Source organism: Danio rerio, chromosome 5 (assembly GCF_052040795.2).
Source record: "Danio rerio strain M-AB ecotype USA chromosome 5, GRCz13ab, whole genome shotgun sequence".
Lineage (NCBI taxonomy): Eukaryota > Metazoa > Chordata > Actinopteri > Cypriniformes > Danionidae > Danio > Danio rerio.
The window spans coordinates 24,800,149-24,825,387 of NC_141025.1; the positions used below are offsets into that span (position 1 = coordinate 24,800,149).

At 34.0% G+C, this 25,239-nt stretch overlaps 1 protein-coding gene across 6 annotated transcripts; it reads right to left on the reverse strand.

Moving 5' to 3' along the window:
- Nucleotides 1–24,977, reverse strand: gbgt1l8 (globoside alpha-1,3-N-acetylgalactosaminyltransferase 1, like 8). 6 transcript variants are annotated; one of them, XR_015489826.1, is made up of 13 exons: nt 24,434–24,629; nt 22,727–22,762; nt 22,124–22,150; nt 21,871–21,918; nt 21,197–21,226; nt 20,920–21,057; nt 3,959–4,303; nt 2,314–2,371; nt 2,131–2,224; nt 1,848–2,005; nt 1,657–1,752; nt 1,353–1,482; nt 1–611 (listed from the first exon to the last, which is right to left on the reverse strand). XR_015489826.1 is itself a non-coding variant. In XM_087250901.1 (8 exons), the coding sequence occupies exons 2-8, from the start codon at nt 24,490–24,492 to the stop codon at nt 17,622–17,624; spliced, it is 1,029 nt and encodes a 342-aa protein (XP_087107027.1). In that variant the 5' UTR covers nt 24,493–24,520; nt 24,662–24,977; the 3' UTR covers nt 17,607–17,621.
- Between the last annotated feature and the right edge of the window lie 262 nt (nt 24,978–25,239).

The window sequence follows — 25,239 nt, forward strand, 5'->3', positions numbered from 1 at the left end:
CCATTTTAGACATTTATTGTTAAAGAAAAACTGTCCAACAGTACTTTCAAATTTGTCTCCTATGCAATTACAAATGTCTTAAAACGATAAAAACTATTAGACATAGAGATTGAAAATGAACACTATTCTGAAATTAATAAAAATTACCCACAATGTAAATATGATATCAGACATAAGAGCCTCAAGAAAAAACAACTATAAGTTTGATAAAATTTAATAATACATTAATAAGTGTAAAACTTACTCTTAAGGCATTCGTTAAAAAAAAATAATAAGTGCACATTCTGTGAAGTGACTCGTTTAGTGTAAACTACACAGAAACTGTGTATATATATATATATCATTGAAGTCAGAATTATTCGCCCCCATTTATTTTTCCCCCAATTTCTGTTTAACCGAGAGCAGATTATATATATATATTGTAGCGAGGCAGAGGGAAAACAGCGACACAGTTGGATAAGTTTACAGACAAGTCCCCGAAGGGTGCTTTATTTACAACGTGAATGGGGTGTAAACGGTGCTCTTCTTCAAGGTGAGGTGCTCTGGTGCTCCGGGAAGTAAGTGAAGGACAATGAGTAGTCGGATGTGGGATCGTCACGAGCTGGAGTCTGCTGTGGAGAGACAGAGAGACAAGCGTTAGCGCATGGAGTCATTGGGTGAATGAAGCTCATCTTCTCCTTGCGTGGGCTTGGTTTATATGCCTCTCCACTTGATGACGTCCAGCTGTGAACGATCCTGTGTTGATGATGGTCCAGCTGGGTTGAATTAGCGACCAGGGCGACGTGGCATGTGTGCGCTCGTTACAATATATATATATATATATATATATATATATATATATATATATATATATATATATATATATATATTCAGTCTTGGTTGAACTATGATTCTGTCATTTACTTATTCCAAACCTGTTTGAGTTTCTTTCTTCTGTTGAAAAAAAAAAAAAAAGCTGAGACCTGTAACCACCGATTTCCACAGTATTTGTTTTCCTATTAGAAAGTCAGTGGTTACAGGTTGTCAGCTTTACTTAACTTTTGTGTTCAACAGAAGCAAGAAATTCAAGCAGGTTTGGGACAAGTGAAGAGTTAGTAAATGACAGAATTTTACATTTGGACAAACTATCCCTATATATAATAAAATGCATACTTACCAATTAAAGGTAAATAAATGTTTTGAAGTTACTACCCCAGAGACAGTCTTTATTAAGTAAAAAAAAAAAAGCTCTACATCAACTCATTCTTTAAGGTTTCCATGCTTCGAGACTTTTTATTTTCCATCATCCATGCCAAGCAAAACTTTTTGCACAAGTTCAAAGTCCTGTACTATATATTATGTGAAGAGCATACATTAATCCATACAAGACAAGAAAGGTCTGGAAGTGTGCTGTGGGTGGTGTCCAATTCATTCTTCAGGACAACAGAGACCCTCAGTGAATGCAGGGCCAATAAAGCATCTTCAGTCAGCAGGATTATCAATCTAAAAACATAATTCAAGGATATTAATGTAAGGACAGTATCAAAATGACTGAGCCAATATTATATGATTCATCAACTATTCTTGATTACAAATATGTTATTAAGTAAAAATTTTCAAAACTTTCATCTTTTCATTAAACATGCCTAATTGTGAAAAGAATGAATGAAGTCTTACCATGGTGTTCCTAAAGAATCTTAAGTCACGCTCACGCAGCAAGACCAAAAGACCTCTGATAACAGTAGTCCGTCATGAACTGACATCATGCAGTTCCTGGAAATCAAGAATCAATTTTTTAAAAATTAAAAAAATGATAATAATTCAAATTATATTTTAATGTATACTTTAACACGTGACCCCAAACATACCTGCTCATCATAAACCTTTAAAAGATTAGCCAGGGTATCTGCTGTCTTGCCAGTTTTGGATGCTGTTTGCCTTAAAATTGTCATCAAATGAAATAGGTGGTGGTCCAGTTGTGCAAAGAATTTGTGGGGAAAATTCTCATTTGTAACATGTTGGTACTCTGCAAACAGCAAAAAGAAACAAGAGAGAATTTCATAAAACAAACCCACACCACAAAATATACAATTCTAGAAAAAATGTATTAATATTATTATTATGTTTCATTTACTTATCTATTTTTTTTACCTCAGATGAAAATCAGGTGTTGATCAGATGTTGAAAGCAGGATCTTCATGTTGTAAACTGAACTCAAGGTCTAGCTGAAGTTTCACTTTCCTTGCTGCAAAAGTATCATTGATAAATACACTGTAATATTTATTTTATCTGGATATGCCAGGCATAGTAGTACAAAATAAATATTTTACCCACCTTTCACATGCCTCCATTTAAGAACCTATCTGTAGTCAGCAACACCTGACCTTCAAATCTGTATGTACACAAAGTCATAGTGTCATTTAGCTGAGAGTGGAAGTAGTACAATTGCCTGATGTCTAACGTTAACCTCCAAAACGGTTAGCAATAGAGCTGATTATCATGTTAGTTGCTTTAATTCGATGAACACAGATTTAAACAGTATTGAAATTTCTAAAACTGAATAGGACGACAAAGAAATTTAAGGCCTGATTTTAAAAGCTAGAAATAACAAAACTTACCTTATTGTCTAATGATGTAAAAATATATAGACTAAAATATTTATATTTTTAAGATATAAATATATATTTTAAGCTACAAAATTTGCACATCAGAAAACTGTCTTCTTTACCACGTCTTGAATATTTTGTTTTGTTATTATTTTATTTAATAACATAATTTTGTATTAATGTGTTATAGATATGCATACTTTGTTTTTTAGGCTGTTTATATTCTCTCCAGAGTAGACATTTTAAAAAATAGATTGAAAAAAAAACAAACTTTTATCATACCTTTAAAATACATTTGACCTAAATGACATTTAAACTCACTTAACTGATCGCATTAATCAGGTAATCATTGATATGCAGAGATGTCGTCTTAAGCGCGAGGAAATATTAAGTGTTGATCAGTGCTGGTGATTGAGGTAAAGTTAGTTTTATATTTACACATTCAGACTTTCTCCTTAATAATATAATTTCAGAAAGGTAATTTTTGCATATTCTTAATGGTGAAATCATATTAGCAGCCAATGACTTTCAAAGTACAACATTGTTCAGTCAAAAAAAATAGTGCATTTAGTGTAATGTTGTTTTCATGTCATACTTGCATGTGATTTCAGAACGAATAGACAAAGAACCATGGTAAACAATTTATGGAGCGAGTCACAAGTTGTTACTAAATGAATGTATGAATATAAAACCAACTTTACCTCAATGTGGTAGTGTAAAATGAAGCTCTGCTCTGTACCTGCTCAGGTGAGGAGCGCAGCTTAAATGTTCTCCGTCAGGCTATCCTCATACATGGATCAGCAAGCAACAAGCTGCGTGTGACAGAGTTAAGTTTTGAGACTACGTTTTTGCGCGTCATCAGAAAATACCGTTAAGTGTTTAGGCGGAGATCATTTGAGTTATGATTAACGTTACGTTTCTTGCGCCTTTCGTTTCCGAAGTGCCTACAGATCGCGAAGATAATACCACATTCACAGACTGGATGGAGTTCAGCGCAGCGCCATGACATGCGGTTGTGAGAGCGCACGTCTCCATGACAACTTCAGCACAGGCTGAGAAAAGGCATACTCGCGCCAAGATTTAAATTTTTTTGAAAAATGTAATCTGCCGATTTTAAATATTTTTGTCTTTATCACACTCTGTTAAAATTCAGAGTTAACACATTACAACTAACGCTAACATTGCACTGATTCTAACTTTTTAAACAGTAATGTTAACGTTAGTTAGCAACAAGTGAGGCTAAACATGTTTTCTGTAATGTACGACATGTAAACGCACCCTGATTAACTCTACATTACATTGAACTGTTACTGTGATTATATTAATTAAAACATACATTTAATATTTCTTGGATTTGTAAATATTTTACTTACTGTAGTGTGAAGCGAGGCCGATCCGCCATCTTGAAAAAAACGAATGAAGCATGAGCACGTACGTGAACCTGGATGACGTCAGACGCAAAATCACTAGGCTGACAGAATTTGAGTTAATGAAACTTTAAAGAGACATTTTGTATAGATTAAACCCAGCAGAATTGTTCACCTTACTTGAAAGATTAAATTTTTACAAACTCAAAAATAAGAAAAAGTTCTAAATACTCATCAAGGTTAATTAAGATAAACGAATTTTAATGATTTAAGTTAATAGAACTCAACTCAATTAATTAGTTACAGCATTAGGGTTTACAGTGCAGGAAATCTTTTAGAAAAATGGTGTATCTAAAAAACAGAAAGGGAGAATCATAGAAATGTAAATATATTTGCAATTGGATAAAAAGAAATGGATAGTTCAGCTTAAAGTGAAAATTCTATCATCATTTACTTACCCTCCACTTGTTGCAAACCTTTATGAGTTTTTTTTTTCTGTTAAACTATATGCAACCCTTTGAGGGTTAGTAAATAGTTGGTAAAATAATATTTTACCATATGAATATGAATAAAATGCATGATCATTTTTGAAAGCCTCTGTTTTCAAAAGATACATTTTTGTTTCCTAAAAATGCAGTCTCTGTGTGGATGAGAGGCTGAAACAGAGAAAAATATGCTTTTATATCAAATTATATATTGTGAACATGGCCTACGTTGTTATGTTTGGCTTGAGAAAGCCAATATACTGTTATGCTATAGGACGTGGTCAAAATTTGCCTTCTGAATTCAAGATTGTTGCTATATCTCCCCATGCCAGACAAACTTATTTTTTGACTTATATTTATTGAAAATATAATGTTAATAAGTGGCTTGCCATATTTTGAGAAAAATAATGCTTAACAATTATTAATTAAAAAATTGTAAGTCTGATAAACCTGAAAAGATATAGCAGCAAAATCTAATGCAGAAACCAGCTTTTAGCCAAATTTGGGACTTGTATATTTTTTTAATATGGAAAGGACTATGTAAAGAAATATGTTGACCCAAGTCAGTGAAGTCAGTCTTTAGCAATGTGGGATCCAGCATTACAGTCTGGAGGGAGAAGGAGGGCGGGCTGTAAATGGCCCGTGGGCCGGCCCTTTGAGACCCCTGAGTTAAATGTGATGCTGCTTAGCCTATAGACCAATTACCAACCTACGTCCCACATGATGTCATACTGGTCCCCGGTTGCAAAAAAAGACAGGCTGCAAAGGTAAACATGTTGTGTTGTGAGGTAAGATGCCAAATTCGAATGAAGTGATGACCTGATTAGAAATGCTGGTTCTCATGTTATATCAGGTAAGTTCGCGCTTTGCTGAATTATGAATTATAATCATTCAGTGACAACTTGTGACACACTCCCTATCACGGCACTTTAAATATCTGGTCTGAAAAACCTTCAAGTGTTACTTGAAATACAACATTACCACAATTTATTTGACTGTGAACAATGTTGTACTTTGATAGTCATTTGTCATTTGATAGTCTGCTAATATGATTTCGCAATTTAGAGTTTGCAGATAATACTTTTTTGAAATTATAATATTAAGGAGAAAGTCTGAATGTGCGAATATAAAACCAACTTTAACTTTATGTGTTAGTTGACATACTCTGCCACAGGTGTAGTTCACTGTCATAATGCAGTTGTTTTGCTTATTGATTATTAATTACCCAGGCCTTGTAAAGTTCAGTCTTCTTTCATTGTCTTTGGCTAGGCAGAAGTGTGAGACTTCGCTCACACACAATTGTGTTCTTTACTGTATTCTAATGAATAATCGTTTGCTTTACACATGTTCTTTCTTTCATTTTTACATAAAGTATGTTTATGTTTTTTTATATGCTATAAAACACCAAGAATGTTTGGCCTAATAAATATGTTTTGTTTAGTGTACTTACTATTGTCACTCCAGTACATTGTACTGAACTGAACTGTAGATATAAGTCTAAAAAGCAAAGAGCTTTAGGTTTAGAAAAGCAGAGTTGACATGCTATATTCAAAAGTGTTATATTATGAAAGACATGTTTGCCATTTGATGCAAATGCTTCATTCTGACATGTGTTCAGGGTATTTTGAATGCAGTGTTACATTTTGAAGGAGATGTGAGGCATTTTGCATTTTTGTGTGCAGTTTTGAGAATTGTGTGTAGTTTTGAAAAAAGGAGATACTGTTTTGAAAATGTAAGCAGTTGGAAAAAACTGTAACATATTTAACGCTATACTATACCTTACACAACAATTACCTGTTGTATTTTTTTAATGATTTTTGGCTAAAAAAGATTAATTAGCTGGTGAATTTGAAGTCAGCAGGATATAGTAATGTTTTGCCTTCCAGCACGGCGTTCCCCTAATGTGACCTCTGGTGAAAACTGACATTTGATCTCCTTGATTTTTCATTCCTCATATTCTCTTTGTTTACTGAAACACTGCCCCATGCCAAGACAGCCTAAAACCAAAGTGTTGCATTATTAACATTGAAATTTTTATATAAGCCCATGAAAGAGCAAACAGCTGTAGATTTAGAACAGTGTTGACATGCTATATCTAATCATTTACTATTATGAAAGACATGTTTGCCATTTGATGCAAATGCTTCATTCTGACATGCGCTTATGGCATTTTGAATGCAGTGTTACATAGGAAGGAGATGTGAGACATTTTGCATTTTGTGTGTGCAGTTTTGAGAATTGTGTGTAGTTTTGAAAAAAGATGACAATGTTTTGAAAAAGTCTACAAGCAGCTGGACAAAAAATGGTATATTTAATACATAAATACTATATACAGTTGGTGTAAGACATGTGTTGACAGGAAACCTGCACAGGCTCTCATGACTGCAAAAAAAAAAAAAAAAAAAAAAAATTTGTAGGGAGTGGAGAAAGATCAAACTGAAACGCACAAACTGGAATGTGATAAAACATCACACCCAGGTTTGAGTTATCATGGAAACAATCTCGATAGATGAACTCGATAAGAATTGTATACTTAGATGTGAACCACTCGCAGAACTGGACTTTCTAAACAGCTATGGTTACATTTTAGAATGTATAGCCGCTTTTCCACTATCGTGCTGAATCGTTCTTTAAACAGAACTGTTCCATTCCGTGCCAAACCGGGCCAGACAGCACGGATACGGTTTCATTTTCCACGGTCGTGCTGCGACAAAGCTCTTTAAAACATTACACAAAACGCATCAGTAGTTGCCTAAGTAACGCAATGTAAACGGCTCCCTTTGTTCAATTAAAGTTAAATAAGAGCCGAAACAAGTATTTTTTTTTTCATAAAAGCAAAAGCAACCATGTAACTAAACACTGTTATGCCGCTCTATCAAATAGGGGTGCTAAATATAGCTACATGTGCACTCTTATTTATTTATATGTTGCGCAGCTCTGGCTAAATTTTATTTGGAGGGAAAATTACCAAAATGTAACGTGATGATTGAAAATAATTAGAGGGGAAATAAATATTTAAAATCTCTGAACATAACAGAAAAATAAAGAATGATAAGACAACAATAATAGTGCATTTGTATATAGTGGCAGAAATATCATTTTGGACAGGCCTTGTCAAAGGTGAGCGGGCACTTTCACTAATAAAAACACAGCACATAAATTATTTCATTTTTAACAATTAATTAAATTACACTGCGTTTTTATATCAAAAGTTGATAATGATATAAAATATACTACTACATTATGATGGTAAAATGAAACCAATTAAGTGATGGCTGTTATTTGTTTTACTATTCAAACATTAAATAACGAATGCAGCAAGTGAAATAAAAAACGAATATGAAACAACACATATAGCAGGATATAAAGCATATAAAGGACTATTATATTTAGCAAAATGCTGCTATTATCTTTTTATTTTGATCATTTTATTTTTATTATTATAATTATTTTTGTGTTCATAATTAACTAACAAGCTGAAGGCGAATTATTGCTTGACGTTTTAGAAAATATTTGCGTAGCTATATTAAAGATCACCACAAAAAAACAAAAACACAGAAACATGTTACATGCCTCATAAATGTCATATAACTTATGTATAACTGAATCATATAATTGCCTAGCTGAAATGATGAAAATTGCTCATTTTATTTTTATAAAACATTTGTCAAAACGTATTGATATTTTTTGAGTAAAAGCAATACTGACATTTAAGAATCCATATTTATTTAATTCATTCATTGTTTTGACTTGTTTATTAGTGCATATGCTATAATATAAATCATTAAACAGTACCTTGGACAGTTACAGTGCCGCTCCATAAAGCTTTCAAGCAAAGTCTTTTGGACGGCCGACATTACAACACGCCGTCCTTCAGGTGGTCTCGCCGGAATTAACAAGCTGTCCCTGGCTTTGAATTAAAGAGTGCAATTATTTCCTCGTTGTTAAAAGAGTCTGCAAGTTCGTGTTCCATTTTTTTATAGATGTTGTTGTGGAATTTGGACATCGACGATGCAAAGCGTGACTTCGCTTTATTCGATGCGCAGCAGGAAAAAAAAGTCAGCAGCGCAAATTGCTGACATGTCTCTCCCGGATCAGAGCAAGTTTTGTGCTGTGAAAAACAGCGCTGCGTGCAATAAACTCACATTCAGGCAGGCAAAGTAGGTCTGTATTCAAGTCAATAAAATAATAACTTTAATGAATAAAATATCTTCGTAAGAATGTGACGAGTTATTCACTTCTCTGCCAGAGACTGCTCTATGGTTTTAAAACCCTTTTCAAACTGTATCGTTTAGACCTGGATCATTATTTTATAATAAATGTACTGTAGCTTATTGAGGATGTCTGATGACTAGCGCGCTTCTGCTGAGCCAGCTGTGGTAGCTTAGCAACCGAGTCGCGACGTCAACACACAGAATCTGTCGGCACAGTTCAGCACGGTTGTCTAACCGTGCCGAGAATTCCGGGCCGAGAACGGTTTGTAATCGTGCCGCGCCGTTCCAGGCTCAGTGGAGAAACAACCGTAACCGTACCGAAGTGTTCTTAGAACGGTTTGGCACGATAGTGGAAAAGCAGCTTTTGTCATTTTTTACGTGTGTGTGTGTGTGTGTTCATGTTCTTTGGAAGGAATTAACTTAAGTTCTTTAAGTAAGAAATTGAAGTGGATTGAGCAAAAAACAGTTAAGCTGCCCCCAAAAAACTTAAGAATTGTTGAGTTGTTTTAGCTCATTTAAAATAAGTTTGAACAACAAGCAAACATAATCTGAGTGTATATCAATCTTCCTTGTAGTAAAACTATTTTTGCAGTTTTGTATAAAACTGTGAGGGGAAATAAAGACAGTTTACAGTTTTTAGCAAATTATCAATTTAATATTTCATAATATATCACACCAGTTCACATACTGTCACAATGCTTGAGGAAACCCAAACCCAGACTGACAATTCGTTTTTAGTTTTGATTTGTTATTTCCATTTAGTAAGAACCATAGATCATGATGATTTTTGGAATATACTGTATGTAAAACATTATTTAAATTCACATTTGCAAAAGTACCTTTAACTGAGTTTTAGTAAGAGTTTATAATTTGTAGACAACTTATGTTTTATTTGAATTTACTGAGGGAAAAAGATAGTTTTGATAAGGTATTGTGGTATAACAATAATAGTTTTTGAATTTTTTTTATGTTGTAAACCAACACTATACACTTATCTAAATGGCTTTTTTCAGCAAATGGTCACTTCAAATGTTGATGTATAGCTTATGAGAGATATATTTCGCCACAGTTTTTGCTAAAGACTACAAAAACATTAAAATTACACCAGTTTAAAATATAAAGCATAAAATCTGTTACGTTTCAGTAAACTATGGGTTTGGACGAACAGCAGCATAATGTTTAATAACTTGAGAAGAGCTAATGATTTTGACCTCATTTGTCTACAGTTTGAAGTCTTGCCACAGGTACACGGGTGAAAACAGTTTACTGGGTTTGTTATAAACATACAGAGAGCAGTGGTCTCTGTAATTCAAAAAAACAAAAAATTTTACTCAGTCTTCAGCCAACATAATGTGACAGGAAATTGTGACTATTGTGTAAAAAATGAAATAAAAAAAATGCTACTAGACATAAATCATAATATTAAACGCAGTGGCATTAAACAATAATACAAGATTTCAATCATCTTTTGAATTAAATTCTTTGCTAATTTATTAAAGAATATTAACACAAATGTTCCACCAAACAGGGTGACGGACTCACTATTGGCTATTTTGCAGGTTGTATAGCTTTTATGAGATGAATATAGTTTCTGTAAACAGACGAATAGTTTATTTTACATCCAAAATATGCATGACAACCACTATTGCACATGAGTGACTGTACTTGGGTGTTTTTGTTTTAAAACTTAAATGAAAACGTTTGAACATGATTTATATTATTATGATTACAGTTAAATTTATTATTACTGACTTGATTTGAATTTGTTGAACATGTATAATTTTATTATTCGGGGTTGCAAATCATTTACATAAAGTCATTTAGCAGATGCTTTTGTCCAAAGTGACATACAATCAAATCGTTGTGAGGATGAACCAGTTTTGTTTTACGTAACTTGCCAAAATGAACTGTCAGAACTAGTTCAGGAAAACATCCAGACGTCCCATTGTATGTTTAACGAAGCTGGTATATAAATCAAATAAGGAAGTTTCCTAAGAATAACGTCTGTGTACAAAACTTGAGCCAAGTGTTGAGTAGATCACATTTCCTGTTTAAGAATCAAATTTAGTTTACTACATCTAAACATACAGATCACAAAAATTAGAGCAGCGCAATTGAAAGTAGTGTTTGTACTCACCCTTGTGGCAACTGCAAGAGAACACTTTCCTGGTTCTCCTTTGTTATGCTAAGAAACAGGAGATCAATAAAAAACATAACTTTTGTGTTTGAATCTTCTTACTATGCGGCTACATATGTGTGTGTGTTTTCTTTCTTTGATACGCATTTATTTATATAGGCAAGTCAGTTTTTGCTATGTAGCTGCTTTATGTGCAGTCGATGAGAAGTATGATTTCTTACACATTTAAATGCATGTGCATACAGATGTATGTGTGCTTCTGAGAATGTGCTTTTGTACAGCATGTGAAGTCTGTTTTAAACATGTTTGAGCATGAGCAGTGAAAATTCTTTGTACTTTAAATCTGCAACAGATACAAGTTTTTTTAGACAAGCTGCAGGACTGCATGAATAATGTTCGCTGTAACTGTGTATATACTTGGAATAGGTTCACTATAAACTTACATTTTCTCACATTAATTTAGCAATTTTGTTTTTACTGTAAAGCATAAATGCAATCCATGAAGGGCTAGATTGTACTATTGGATAGTGCATCAACATTTGGATTAATAAGTAATCAATCTGCAGATATGTCCCATTCAAAGAGTAAATTATTATGAACACACCTGATGGAAGTGGAGGTGTAGCCCAAATATATGAGCCTGCAAGAAAACAAAAACATATAAAAGCACAACAGAACATCACCAGAATATCCGTACACAGCTAAATTTAGTATACAGACAAGTTGAATCTGTTCCTATAAATTTGGTGCTGTTGTGGAGTATTTATTGGTGGTGCTGTTATGGTGTTGCCATTCCATATTTAACCGCCATTGTACAACAAATTAAATAAACCCAATAGGATGAAATATAGAAGCAGTACATGTTTCAGCACCTGTTACAATTTTAAAAATTTAAAACTACCAGTGCAAGTACAAGTACAGTTGAACTGGGTCATCTTTCAAAATGGGGAGGGCGGGCTGTGTAGTTATTTTGAGGAGGATTAAGTAGCAACAACAACAAGCTTACCCAAACTCTACCAGCTAACACGGTCACTTGTTAAACCATAAAACTCAAAAATGCGGGTTTAAGGTTCATATGCTAGTTTTTATTGAGCTGGCAGAAAATTTAAGTTGACATGGTGGATATATGAACATTTTTTTCAAGTCATGCAGTAAAGATCTGAACAACAACACAAGTGTAAAAATCTAAAATATAAATTTAGAAGTCTTCAATATTCATCTTTAATAGAAAAAGTAGGAGCTGGAAACGCATATCAGCCTTACTCTACAGTTTGTTCACCCTTTGCCTATGCTTTTTAAGTTTTTATATGTTTGCAAAAATAAATAAGAAGTCATGTAAAAAAATCAACGATTCTGATGATACAATATTGACGCTGGGATCAATATTTGATTTTGTAAGGGCAACGTTGTGTGTGTAACCGGTTCTGTGTTGTGTCGTTTCAAGAGTTCACACTTAGCTGATGATTGATAGTAAAGCTAGTTTGGCGTGCTGTCCCGGGAGAGAGCCCTGAGCTTATAAGGTCCTCGAGTCCTGGGCTCCCTCGCGTTGCAAGGCGAGAGGGGAGTTTGAGCTCAGGTAGATCTCGAAGATTCCCCTTCTTGCTTGTTGTAGCTGAGTGTCGGATATGGATGCTGAAAGGTGTACTCAGAGTTTAGCTAATGTATTTTGATTAATTATTTAGAGTGCTTGTTTTTGAACTGTGGGAGCAAACCGGAGGACCCGGGGAAAACCCACGCGACCACGGCGAGAACGAGCAAACTTTGCACAGAAATGCCGTCTGGTTTGAAAAGGAATTAAACCAGGGGCATTCTTGCTGTGAGGCAACAGCGCTAATCACTGGCCACCGTGATGCCCGTTTGAAAGGAGGGAAAGTAGGGTTAGGTGGGGGGGGTTTCTTCAAGACGAAGATATTGAGATGAGAAAAGTCTGGTTATTTATAGTGAGTTAAGGATTGTCTGATAGGATAATCAGTCATTAGCTAAAGTTGGAACAGCTGTGAACAATCATAAGCACGTGATCCTCTCGAAATTTGTTTATGAATAAACTTCTTTTTTCTATTTTACAGTGTCTTCGCCCTTTAAGCTTTTAAAGGGAAAGGGCCATGCATTTAGCCTTCACATGCTTTAGTGAAACAAAAATAAACCAAATCCTAAATTAAAGTGGAAACACAAAAATAATAAAACAAATGTGAAAAAGAGAGTATAAAATATTATTTAAACAAAAGAACTAGCTTCAAAAGTGATTTTTAAAGTAAATATGATTTAAGATTTAAGGCCTCTCCCATGTGCAGTCAGTGCAGAAAGGGAGGAAGCGGGTACAAAACAGGAAATTTAAAAAACTTTCTTATAAATTTAAAGTAGAAGACGCACATAATGACAAACATCTCAGGTATACTTAATAAACATTTCAGGTAAAACACACATTTTGTGTAATTCTATAGATAAAGTGAACAATAATTTCCATACCTGTTACACGTGCACATGGCTGTGATTCATGTTTTTTGCCATTGTACAGACAATATTAAAAATTATCAACGTTACTAAATAACATTTCTTTTTACTTTTAATAAATAATGTTTTTGTACTCTTCAATGCTCAACATAAAAAAAAGATTTTTAAAAATAAAAAAAATAGACTGACATTTCTGATTAAGACTTGTGTGACTCGAAAAATATGTACTTTAAATATTGTTGGAAGAAGTTTAATAAATAATCCCTTGGAACACACGTTGATGTTGTACTTTATTTTAGTCAGTAGATTGATTGTTATCACTCAATTGAATGAGTGTTATCAACGGTTATCAGCTGACATGGGCCAGAAGGGGCCTTCTGTGTACACTAGTCGATTCAGAAGGCTGATATAATTTGGAATAGAAGTTAACAAGAATTATTTATATTATTTTTTAAATTTCCCATTAATTGTATTTTATTCTAATTTTATTATCTACCCCAACCCCAAACACAACAGCCACAGTAATGTAAAAACACATGTGGATCTGGAGTCTTCTCTATTAGTATTGTTGATTAACCATGTGGATGGATGATAACAGCCTTCTGAGCCTACTGGCCCATATCTATCAGCTGATAATCACTGATAATGCCCATTCGATTGAGTGATAGCATTCAAAGTGAATATTTTTGTGCAATGTGTCTTTGCTGACCTGCCTCAATCAAAAAAATCAGAAAAGTAAAAAAAAAAAAAAAGTTGAAAAAGTTGGACATAGTAGAAAACGTTGACTCTTCAGTCAGATTAAAATCTAATATTTAACTCTGCCAGTACCTGCTAAAAATAACATTCTAGTTGGTGAATCGAAAAAGGCAATTTGAATAGACAAAAGAACTTTGCTATTTTAAATAATTTGATCATTTTAACCACAAAAATGTATTTTTTATACCGTTAGATTATTAAAATAACACTTCATTTATGAATTGGACATAAAAGATAACACATTTAATAAAAGATTGGGTAATCTGGTATAAAGTGCACATGCTCATGCGCTCCCAGATACACTCTCAGAAATAATGGTAGTAAGCTGTCACTGGGGTGGTATCTTTTCAAAAGGTATTTGTACTTAAAGGGTCCATATTGGTACCTCAAACGTGTATATTAGTACCTAAACATTTTAAGAGGAACACTTTTGTAATTTTTAGGTACTAATATGTACCCTTGAGGTATTCATTTGAATAATTATGGGTGTGTAGAACATATTTCCTTATAATAATAATATAATCAGAGTAAGACAGTTTTGAAAGAAGTGCACATTAATTATCACATCAGTCACACCATATAAAATAGGTGGAGTGACTAAACCAGTTTTGACACATTGCAGCACAGCCTTTTCTTGTGGCTGGCGGCTTACAGTTTCTATAAACACCTAGTGATCTTCCATCAAATTATTCTTATTTTTTTGTCGGACAACTTCTCATGTGATAACATAAACTTCAATGCAAGGATGTAGGAGCTCACAATAATGGTTGTTGTTTGCTCTCATGTACCACACATTCTGGAAGGCAGCAGGATTGGACTCTCATTTTATGAACAATAATAAAATAATTGAAAATCAGTTATACAATACACAGAGAAGCCTTAATTTTCTAATAATTCAACAGTATTGAGTCAATTAATTAGCAGATTGTCACAAAGACAATCTTTAGAGAATTTCTTTTTTAGCTGTTTTGAACTTCTCTCCAGTAGAGGAGACAGATGTCATTATTTTCTTTTAAAAGAACCATATATTTAGTTAGAGTAATCAACATGGTGTATTGTGCTATAAAACTCAAATCAATTTCATCTTAAAAAAAAAAAATTAAATGATGACACCTTGTTCTCTACGATTTACTTTAATAATAAAAATCCAGAGACAATGTAAAGTGGCCAAAGGACACATGCATGTACATCTAATATAAAACTGCTTTCTGTAATCTAATCTAAAATGTGGCATACCATAAAAAATAAAAAGAACATTTATTTACACCATTTGGCTCTTGAATGATTGATTCTAATTGGCTGGTGATCATATTTATTTTTTGTACAATGTGGAGAGTCACTGGTTACAGGTATTCAGCTTTCTTCAAAATATCTTTAACAGTATAAATAGTGACAAAGCTAAAATAATTAGGAGTTTAAAAACGTTTTCATTTTTAGATGAACTATTCCTTTAACATTGTTTGTTTCATGTCAGGTTAGGTGAACTCAATCATTCATTTATTTTCCTTCAACTTAGTCCCTTTATTCACCAGGTGTCGCCACAGCAGAATGAACCCCCAACTTTTATTTATAGTGCGTATGTTTGGACCAGGGGGAAAACCAGAGCACTTGAAGGAAACCCACACAAACACAAGAAGAACATGCAAACTTCATACAAAAATGTCAACTGACCCAGTCAGGACTTGAACAAGGGACCTTCTTGTTGTGAAGTGACAGGGTTAGATAAACTGTTGATGTCAAAACATTAATTTAGCTAGATCAGTGGTTCCCAACCTGGGGTCCGCGCCCCCCTAAGGGGGGCGCCAGAGTTCACAGGGGGGGGGCGCGGGAGAGGATAAGTATTGAGGTAGAAAAAGGCATGGTCCACTATTATAAAGGGCTTTGCAATTAATCGAAAATCCGATTTAGATTTCGGTTTCAAACGATTATAAAAAGCATTAATCGAGATAAATGATTATTGCATCATATTTCGCCACAGTTGTACACGTGTTGCTCTTAAAAGCGCGAAAGAGCTTATGTGTGTGTGCAGCACGATCACGCAGTCAGAAGCATGCGGCCGGTCAGTATTCACTCTCATTCACACACTGAGACGAGCAGAGGAGCGCAGACATCTAAAGTCATCTTAACGTGAACGCTTTAATGGTCAAATAGGTGTCAAAACGCGGTGTTTACTGATTATTTACATTAACCCTCATTTGTGTAATAAACAAACGAGTTGAGGATCAAAAGACGTGAAAGAGAAACCATTAAAGATACAGCGCGCTATAATCCTTCTGCCGCCTGTTTTTATCATTATTAAACAAACATAACGAGAAAACCTTTGCTGCTCTTGACTGAAGGAATGCTGTAGCTAAAGTGTTTTTCTTACAGTGAAGATGCTTAAAGCACAGTTTGTTTCATATTTTTATTCTATTGTATTTATTTCTCTTTCCATTGCAGGGTGGAAAATAACTGTATGTATACAGTTGAAGTCAGAATTATTAGCCCTCTTGAAAATTAGCAAACCTTTTCCTGCCCAATTTCTGTTTCATGGAAAGAATATTTTATTAACTTATTTCTGAACATAATAGTTTTGATATCTCATTTCTAATTACTGATTTCTTTTTGTCTTTGCTATAATGACAGCACATAATATTTTACTAGATATTTTTCAAAATACAAGCATTCAGATTAAAGTGCAGTTCAAAGGCTTAATTAGAGTAATAAGGCAAGTCATTATAACGGTAGTTTATTCTGCAGACAATCAAAAATATATATTGCTTAAGGGGGCTAATAATATTGACCTTAAATTGGTTTCAAAATATTTAAACCTGTCTTTATTCTAGCTAAAATAAAACAAATAGAAGAAAAAATATTATAGAAAATACTGTTAAAATTCCTTGCTCTGTTAAACATAATTTGGGAAATATTTATAAAAAAAAAATCTCAGGAGCGCTAATAATTTTGACTTTAACTGGCAATGGTTTTGAATAATCGTGATTACAATTATGACCAAAATAATCGTGATTATGATTTTTCCCAAAATCGAGCAGCCCAAAAAATAAAAAATAATCTAAACACATGCTTAAAATTCCAACATAATAGTGAAAATAATTAAAATAAATAACTTTAAATAATTATTTAATTTTGCTCACTCGGGAAATCTGCTTGTCAACGTGTCATAAAGGCAAAATCAAAACAAAAATGGCAGACAAACGTAAATGCTGTGATTCTTCAGAGGCGAAGATTAGACAGTATGACAAAGCCTACCTAAATTTTGGTTTTATTGAAGGCCAAGACAAGTTAAAACTGATTAATTAATATTTTCTATACATATTACTATATATTAATATTACACAAACACACACACACACACACACACACACACACACACACACACACACACACACACACACACATATATGTATATATATATATATATATATATATATATATATATATATATATATATATATATATATATACACAGTACATATGTGTGTGCGTGCGTGCGTGTGTATTTATATGGTGGGGGGGCTCCAATGTTTGTATATGTTTATGGGGGGGGCCCCAAAGAAAAAGGTTGGGAACCACTGAGCTAGATAAAGTGGTAAAATAAGATTCACACAGTCTTCACTTAAAAGCTTTTATGTGTTTGGACGAACTTCATCATAGTTTTTAGGAACTTGAGAAAATCTAACCATTTTCATCTCTCGTGGTGTCCCTCTTTTATCATCCCAAGAATATTCGGGTGAAAGCAGTTTACTGGGTTTGTTATAAATGAAGTACTTGTTCAAATGGGACTCCTCCTGCCATGCTGCCTCAATGGATTTAGCTGCATCAATGTCCAGCTGCTCTCGACAGGTTTTAGCAAGCTGATATACTTGCTTCACTGAACCACCAAGCACAGCTCCACCATAATAATAATCACCCTCAGAATAAGGGACAAACGCTTGAGACTCAGGCCTTCGCTCATATGGGAATTGCTCACGAGGTGTATAATAAAACCATGCATGTATCACACCTATAAGATCACCCAAAGACTCTGCTCCCCAGCGGCCGTAGAACTTTGTATCCACATCAAGACTGAAAAGATAGTCAGCATCATTGACCAGTCCACTCTCAATCAGCAACTCCAGCCTTTTCATCCTGCCCAAACTCATCTCCTGCCATCTGCTTAAACTATTGACTGTCATCACCGTCAGTTCATGTTCTTCACCCAGTTTCACATCAGGAACCTGCTCTGGATGATCAGTGAAGACATAATAGTGCACACGAAACCCAACAAAAAAATGTTGCTCTGCAGACTCCAGGAAATCTTTTAGGAAAATGGTGTATCTGAAAAACAGAAAGGAAGAATCATAGAAATGTAAATACTTTGGCAATTGGATAAAAAGAAATGGTTCAGCTCAAAGTGAATATTCTGTCATCATTTACTCACCCTCCGCTTGTTACAAACCTTTATGAGTTTCTTTTTTTTACTGTTGAACAGTAGAACCATTTAAGTTGTGAAAATAGTGAGTAAATGTTTACTTTTGGGTGAGCTCTCTTTAAGGAGATACAATCATGGCCATGAAAAAAGGGACACAACTTTAGAGATGATAACACTTATAATACTATTCATCATATTTTTAAAAATATATATTATTTTCTACATAAATATAAAAACCACTGATTTCATGCCTTCTTCATCTCAGGGAGCTTTTTCAGTTTATTCCTGACAACTTGCTTCTGTATAATGTTGTCGTTGTTGTTGTTATTATTATTATTATTATTATTAGTGTTATTTATTATATGTTTATTTATTTTTGTTTTTACTAAAAACAAGCTTAGATTTGCCTACCAGTCAGGTTTTGGACCATATGGGGCATAGCATGTGTATTAGCATATAACTTTTTTGACCAAACTTTATTATTATTGTTCATTTATTTGTTTGCTGAATTCAGAACTGAATTCAGAAATAGTTTTGAAACAAATCTTTGTTCTAAACAAATGAAATTATTTCTATAGGCTAATGCATGTCTGTGCATACAAAAGGTTTCCTTAAAAAAGTGTTTTTCCATCCTTAAAATAGCAAAAGTGGATTCAGATATGCCCTTAATGCTTTTCCGCCCTGCGCTTTTGACTTTGCGCCTAGATCGTGAAAATGAAGCCCTTTATTTTAATAGCCCCTATTGCACATTTTGTTGACTAAAAGTTGCATTGCAACTACCTGCCAATTACTTCTCATTTGAGCATTAGTAGACTGTCTGCTTAACATCTGCTGATACTGCACTTTCAACATTTATCTAAGGAACTTTGCAAGTACATGTCAACTTACACTAACCATAACCCAACCCCAGTCTACTTATAGTCTATTGAGAATTGCTTGGCATGTAGATGCAATGTAACTTAAATACAACAAAATGCATTAAAGGGACCCTTAAAGTGATACCGCAACATGGAGCATGTACACAATGACATTAATCTTTAATAATGCTGTCGAAAGGGACAACATCCAAAACATCTTTACAATGTTGTACACCATGGTCAATTTAGCTTACTCAATTCAACTGTACCGCATGTCTTTGGATTGTGGAGGAAACACAGGGAGAACATACAAAAAACTCCACACAGAAATGCCAACTGACCCACCCATTGCTCAAACCAGCAACCTTCTTGTTGTGAGGTGACTGAGCTACCCGCATGCGCCATCTTTCTGCCCAATATAAAATTTATAGTGCACTGTGTGGGCTTATTGAGAGCTGCCCATGCAGAACCAACAATTATGTAACAATTTTTGCCAATGAGCAAACTCTCAATGGTCCTATCCTGGCAGCCCACTGGGGGCACAAAGAGCCATTAAGGGCTAGCACAGGTTTGTTTGCAGGGATAAGTCTTCATGCTTTAGAAAATCTGTCTATGCCTGAGAATGTTGGGATTACCCTGAAATTTAGGCAAGTCCGTCTCTGGCAATGTGGGATCATGGACTTTGAGGTGTGGGAAGTGGGTGACCCAGCCCAACAGTTAGTTGTCTTGATGGTTTGCGCATGTTACAGGAAGTGTACAGGAAGTGATGTTTAAGATCTAAGTTTTAAGGTAGCTTTGTAATGGCTTGTTCTTTGGTGAGCAATGAGTGCACAATTCAAAGACCCTCTTGTGCAAGATTTTGGGAACAAATGCTGTTTTTCTGAGACAGTCAACCGGAGGGTCTCTGCCGTGAGCCTGACTGAATTTGGTACCAGTACTGTTGGTGTGAATGTGTATAATACAGAAGTGAGAGGTTGTCAGATTTAGTATTATTTGGTTCAGTGTTATACGTCAAAGAGGAATTGAATTGTTTAAAAAAAAGCAACTTTAAATAGTAAACTTTAAAAGTAGTATGTTGCTTATCATTCTTCCCATCCCCCCTTCCCCAAACGCAAAAAAAAAAAAAATGGCGGACATAAAGTTTTTGGCCAGAAAGAACTCCTTAGCTAGGTAGTGGTGAGCTTACTAAGGCAGGGACTGGAGGAAATGGAGATTAACAGATATTTAGACAAATACAATGCTCCTTATCCCATCAGAATGGATATGACTGAGGAGAACAGTCAAAAAAATGTAGTCAAATGTGTAGTCAAATGTGATGCTCCCCTTCTCTGCAGATAATCAGGTACTTTGTTTCCTCATTGCAAGCCACTAACTGTAGATTCAGTCCCTTGTGGAACAACAATTTCAGGGTGTTTTCAACACAACTGGTTTGTTTAAACGCACCTCGTAGGCAATGCAGGAGTTTATTAAACATTGATAAAACTAGCCAGCGAACATGTGTCCTTTTAACAATAGTACTTTCTAATTTGGTCTAACTGTTTGTTCCATAATGGGTTATTAATGAAAGGGAATAGTAAATTATCTCCATTGTCCCTTTTTGTTGAACGGTACCTTTAAAAATTGAATATCAAAGAAAGATAAAATAAAAAAACTTACTTTCCAAGAGCGAAAATGGTGGTTGCTACTGTAATGTTCTGTTGTTTGTAGATTGCATCAATCAGTGTGGGATCAAAACTTCCTTCAGATACAATTGGAGCTAACCATGGTGTCAGAGGACCAACTTTCCCATCTGGGCTGTTTTAAATAAGGATAATACATATGCATAATATAATATAATATAATATAATATAATATAATATAATATAATATAATATAATATAATATAATATAATATAATATAATATAATATAATAGCAAATATTTGTTTTCTTACCCCACTACACTGGGTTGCTTATATATGAACCTGTAAAATAAATACAACAAAATAGAATAAAAATAAGACAAAATAAAATATAATAAGATTAAATACAAATTTCAGTACTAAATGGTTATGATGTAGTCACATTTTAATATTCCTCCTTACCTCTGACTAATTTTCATAAATACATACTTAACTAATAAATACATAGCTTAACATGTATTATGAAATCACATCTCTTCACTGACTTTACTAATAATAAAACTCTACTAGTGATATTCAAACCTACTGGTTATCTGTCAACAGCTGCATTCAATCCAACATCCATTGAACTTTCAAAGTTTAAGCTCTTGTCCATTTTAAAATGTCTTTGATTTACCAGTTTGCTTAACTAGTAGCAATACACATTTATTTATTAAACATCTAGATAACATGAGCTCATTGTGCAGACTATTTTAACAAAAAAATTTTGAAGCTGGTTAGTGGTTTCTGTAAAAAGCTGATGTGTATTTATTTGAGGTACAGTAACAGAAAATAACCTGACTTTCCATCACTTTATTATGGAAGTTGGCATATAAATGTAATATCTTCAAAAGACATATTTTCTAGACTCTGAATAAGATCCAACAACCAAACAAACAGATCATAAAAATTAGGGCAGAGATGTTGAAAACAATGTTTGAACTTACCCTTGAGGCGACTGCAAGAGAGCATTTTCCCGGCTCTTTTTAGTTTTACTAAGAAATAGAAGACAAACAGTGATAATTGGATGAATGTGTTCTGTTATAGCTTCGGTTGTATCTGTGTAGATGTCTAGCATGTTATTGTGCTTATGTCAGTATTCACTGCTTATTTATGTTTGTAGGTCCTCAAAGCTTGTTATTTTGTGTGAACATTTAAAGTATGAGTTTCAGTAAGTATGTGAGCAGTGACAATACTTACTTTAGGCAAAGTCTTTGCTCTATATATCTGCAACAGAAAATTTTTTATTATAGTTAATGCTGTAACATGGTTAGTGTATCTTTGTCTATTATAAGTAAATCTATAAAATATAAATATACTCAAATTAAGTATGGATTTTTTTTAGATTCTCATGTTGTTTCATTTATTTTGACTCACTGTGAAGCAATAATAAATGTCACGAATGTCTGAAAACAATGTTATCATGAATCTCGACCTGAGAACTGAGATTTTTCCTTTTGAAAGGTTTACTTTTTAAAGATCCAAAAGGTAGCGCCAATTTTAGGTTTAGTCAAAAGTTTGTCACTTATAAAAATGTATTTACGCACATTTGTAAAGATTAAATAAGTTATATGTTTACAGTTTAAATGTAACTTACTCAACAGCCACAGTTTATTCGACACGCTAATCTGGTACTTGATCTATTCAGGCAGACAGTGCCTTTTTATCTCATGAATGGTGAACTGTTGCTGAGTGATATAAGTAGAATAAAATATTTTATTAACTGTTAAATTAAAGTAATAAATGTACAGGCTGATCTCATTCATTTCTAGAAAGAATTATACATAATTAGGAAAAACTCACCTTAATGAGGGGGAAGTGAAGCCAAAATAAAAGAGTCTGTAAGGGAAAAGATAGCAAGTCTGTTAAAGCCAGGCTGATAGTCAAATCATTATGATCAGGAAATTACAGATGAGGTAGGCTATTTAGGGCATCCAAATACTGTAACAAACTAATTGTTTAGAAAAGTACATAAAGGTTAAATCTATAATTCAAAAATCTCTTGAAATTAATTTACAGCTGTTGGTGTGTCTAGAGAGAAAAGTTTCTCAACGGGGGTTAGCCGATACAGGCCAGTAGCCAGCCTATTAAAAGCGGTGTTTCTTTTTGTTCTCATAAAGTGGACCTTTTTGTATTTATTCACCTCAAATTATGAGGTTCAAATACACCATCTTTGTGAAGTTCTAAGCATTATTTGTGCTGGATTAGCTTGTCGGATGGTTATCATTACCACACTTTTTGATGCAACATAGGCTACCTCCTACATGTTTTGTCAAATACTTATCATACTAAAATCAAACAAACAAAACAAACAAACAAACAAACAAAAATCTCAGGTAGCTTGATGTCAGTGCTCTTTGGGTAAGGGATTCATCAGGATAAATGGCAAAAGTCAGCCCAAGGCACTCATAAAATGTGAAGAAAAAATATTGAAAAGCTATATACACGGATATTGGGTTTTTTGACATTGCTATCACGAGTTTTAAAAATACTGTCAAAAATCGGACAAATTAGCTCATACTGTAGGGGCAAAATTCTGGTCTTGAGAAGTGGGGTGGGTCTATTACAGACTATGGGCCAGAGATTCAGCTTAGTCTATTATGTAGCAGGTCAGGTTCCGCATATCGGAATGAACCACAAACTATTATCATCACATGCGGAATGAGAACGCTAGGATATGGTGAATTAAAAATTAATATTTGTAATTTTGACTGAAGAGATTAAAATGTTATAATGGACCTTTGGGAACACCCCCCTTCCCTTATCGCAGCATCTGTAGGGTTTTTCCGATCAACTCACAGGTGGCGGGCGCACACGTCAGAGAACTCAAATTTGCATTCGGAAAGTCTGAGGATTTGTTCTTTGTCTACAAAGTCTAAAAATAGCGTACCTTCTTTAAAATATGATAAAACACCGACGAAAAAATACGAGAAACCTATGTTGTTTTAAATTCAGGCTATGATGTGTTTGTTAAAGGCTATAACTGATTGTAGTTAAGAGTGTAGGCTTGTGACTAATAAAACATTTAGACAATTAAACTCGAGATGACTGGGAAAGTAATGTAAATTCAAATAACATTAAAAACAACTGTACCCATAAAAACATTTAGTCTCAAAAACATTTAAAATAATATTTTAAAACATTATAAATCATGCATGAACATAATCGTGAACAAAAGGCTATATGCTCCTATAAATAAAATACCTTCTGAAAACATGCAGATGTTTTTGAAAACCAAATCAAATTGTGTTTTAGCATCTCATATATAAAACACATTCTCCAGATTAGTCTGTTTGGAGTGAACTGTGGAGCATAGCCTATGTGGGCTGTTTTATTGCTGCGTAGTTAGTGTATTGTCTATTAATGCACGCAATAAAAAGCCCCCAAATTTTTGTTCAATCAGTGTTTATCATTATTATTATTATTATTATTTACTGTAGTTTAGCAATTTAACCGTGAAACAACCAAGACTACAGAACACCTACATATTACAAAAGTATAAATACATACCCAATTACTACGGTGCCAGCGAACATGATAAGAAATGCATTAACGCTTTGAAGCTTCATTATTTTCCACCTGTTATGCCCTTGCTCACTTTGAAGATTGAATATAAAATAGAAAAAGACAACCAAACAATTCTTCGGTTATTAACTGTACTAAACTAATTTAATTCTGTCAGAATTAAGGCACTATTCATAATAGGACAGGTGTTCAGAGAAAGAAATCCCACTTTACCTGCTGTACAAGAGGTGTTCTGCAGGGGTGGAGCTTTCAGCTCTGGCCGTTGCATATTCTGACAAACCTGAACTTGAACGCCCGGATCACAATCATTGTTTCTCTTGTTCAGTCTTCATAAGAATTACAGTTCTTCTATAGGTTGAACCGTGTCTTTACGGGCACGCTCAAATGTTTTTTTTTCTCAGGCGGACACTTCATCTTCACCACAGCGTATAGGCGCAAGTCAATCTAGCACGAAAAAATGCAGACGCACAAGTGCATAAACGGTAAACTGCGGAGAGTAGATTTAGAAGTGGGACCTAAGCCTACAAACTTAAATATTGAGACCTTGAAAATCAAGGAGAGGTCATAAAATGTGACTCTTTTTAGAGCACAGAGCAACGTTTAATGATTATTATAAAGTCTAATTGTGAAAAACACTTAAGTTGCCGTTTGTTGTGGAAGTGACAAAGTGAAATAAACATGTTATCGTATAAAAATATTTATAACTTTTACTAATATCTTTGGATACCTATCAAATGTCCCACAATAATATAGAATGCTACTCATGCAAAGCAAGGTCCCTCTGCAGACAA

Coding starts and splice junctions, on each gene's coding strand:
- gbgt1l8 (XM_087250901.1), bottom strand. CDS start 24,492: ATGAAGCTTCAAAGCGTTAATGCATTTCTTATCATGTTCGCTGGCACC. Junction 21,058..21,196: donor AAGCAACCCAGTGTAGTGGG/GTAAGAAAACAA, acceptor TATTTAAAACAG/CCCAGATGGGAAAGTTGGTC. Junction 18,313..20,919: donor ACCATTTTCGCTCTTGGAAA/GTAAGTTTTTTT, acceptor TCTGTTTTTCAG/ATACACCATTTTCCTAAAAG.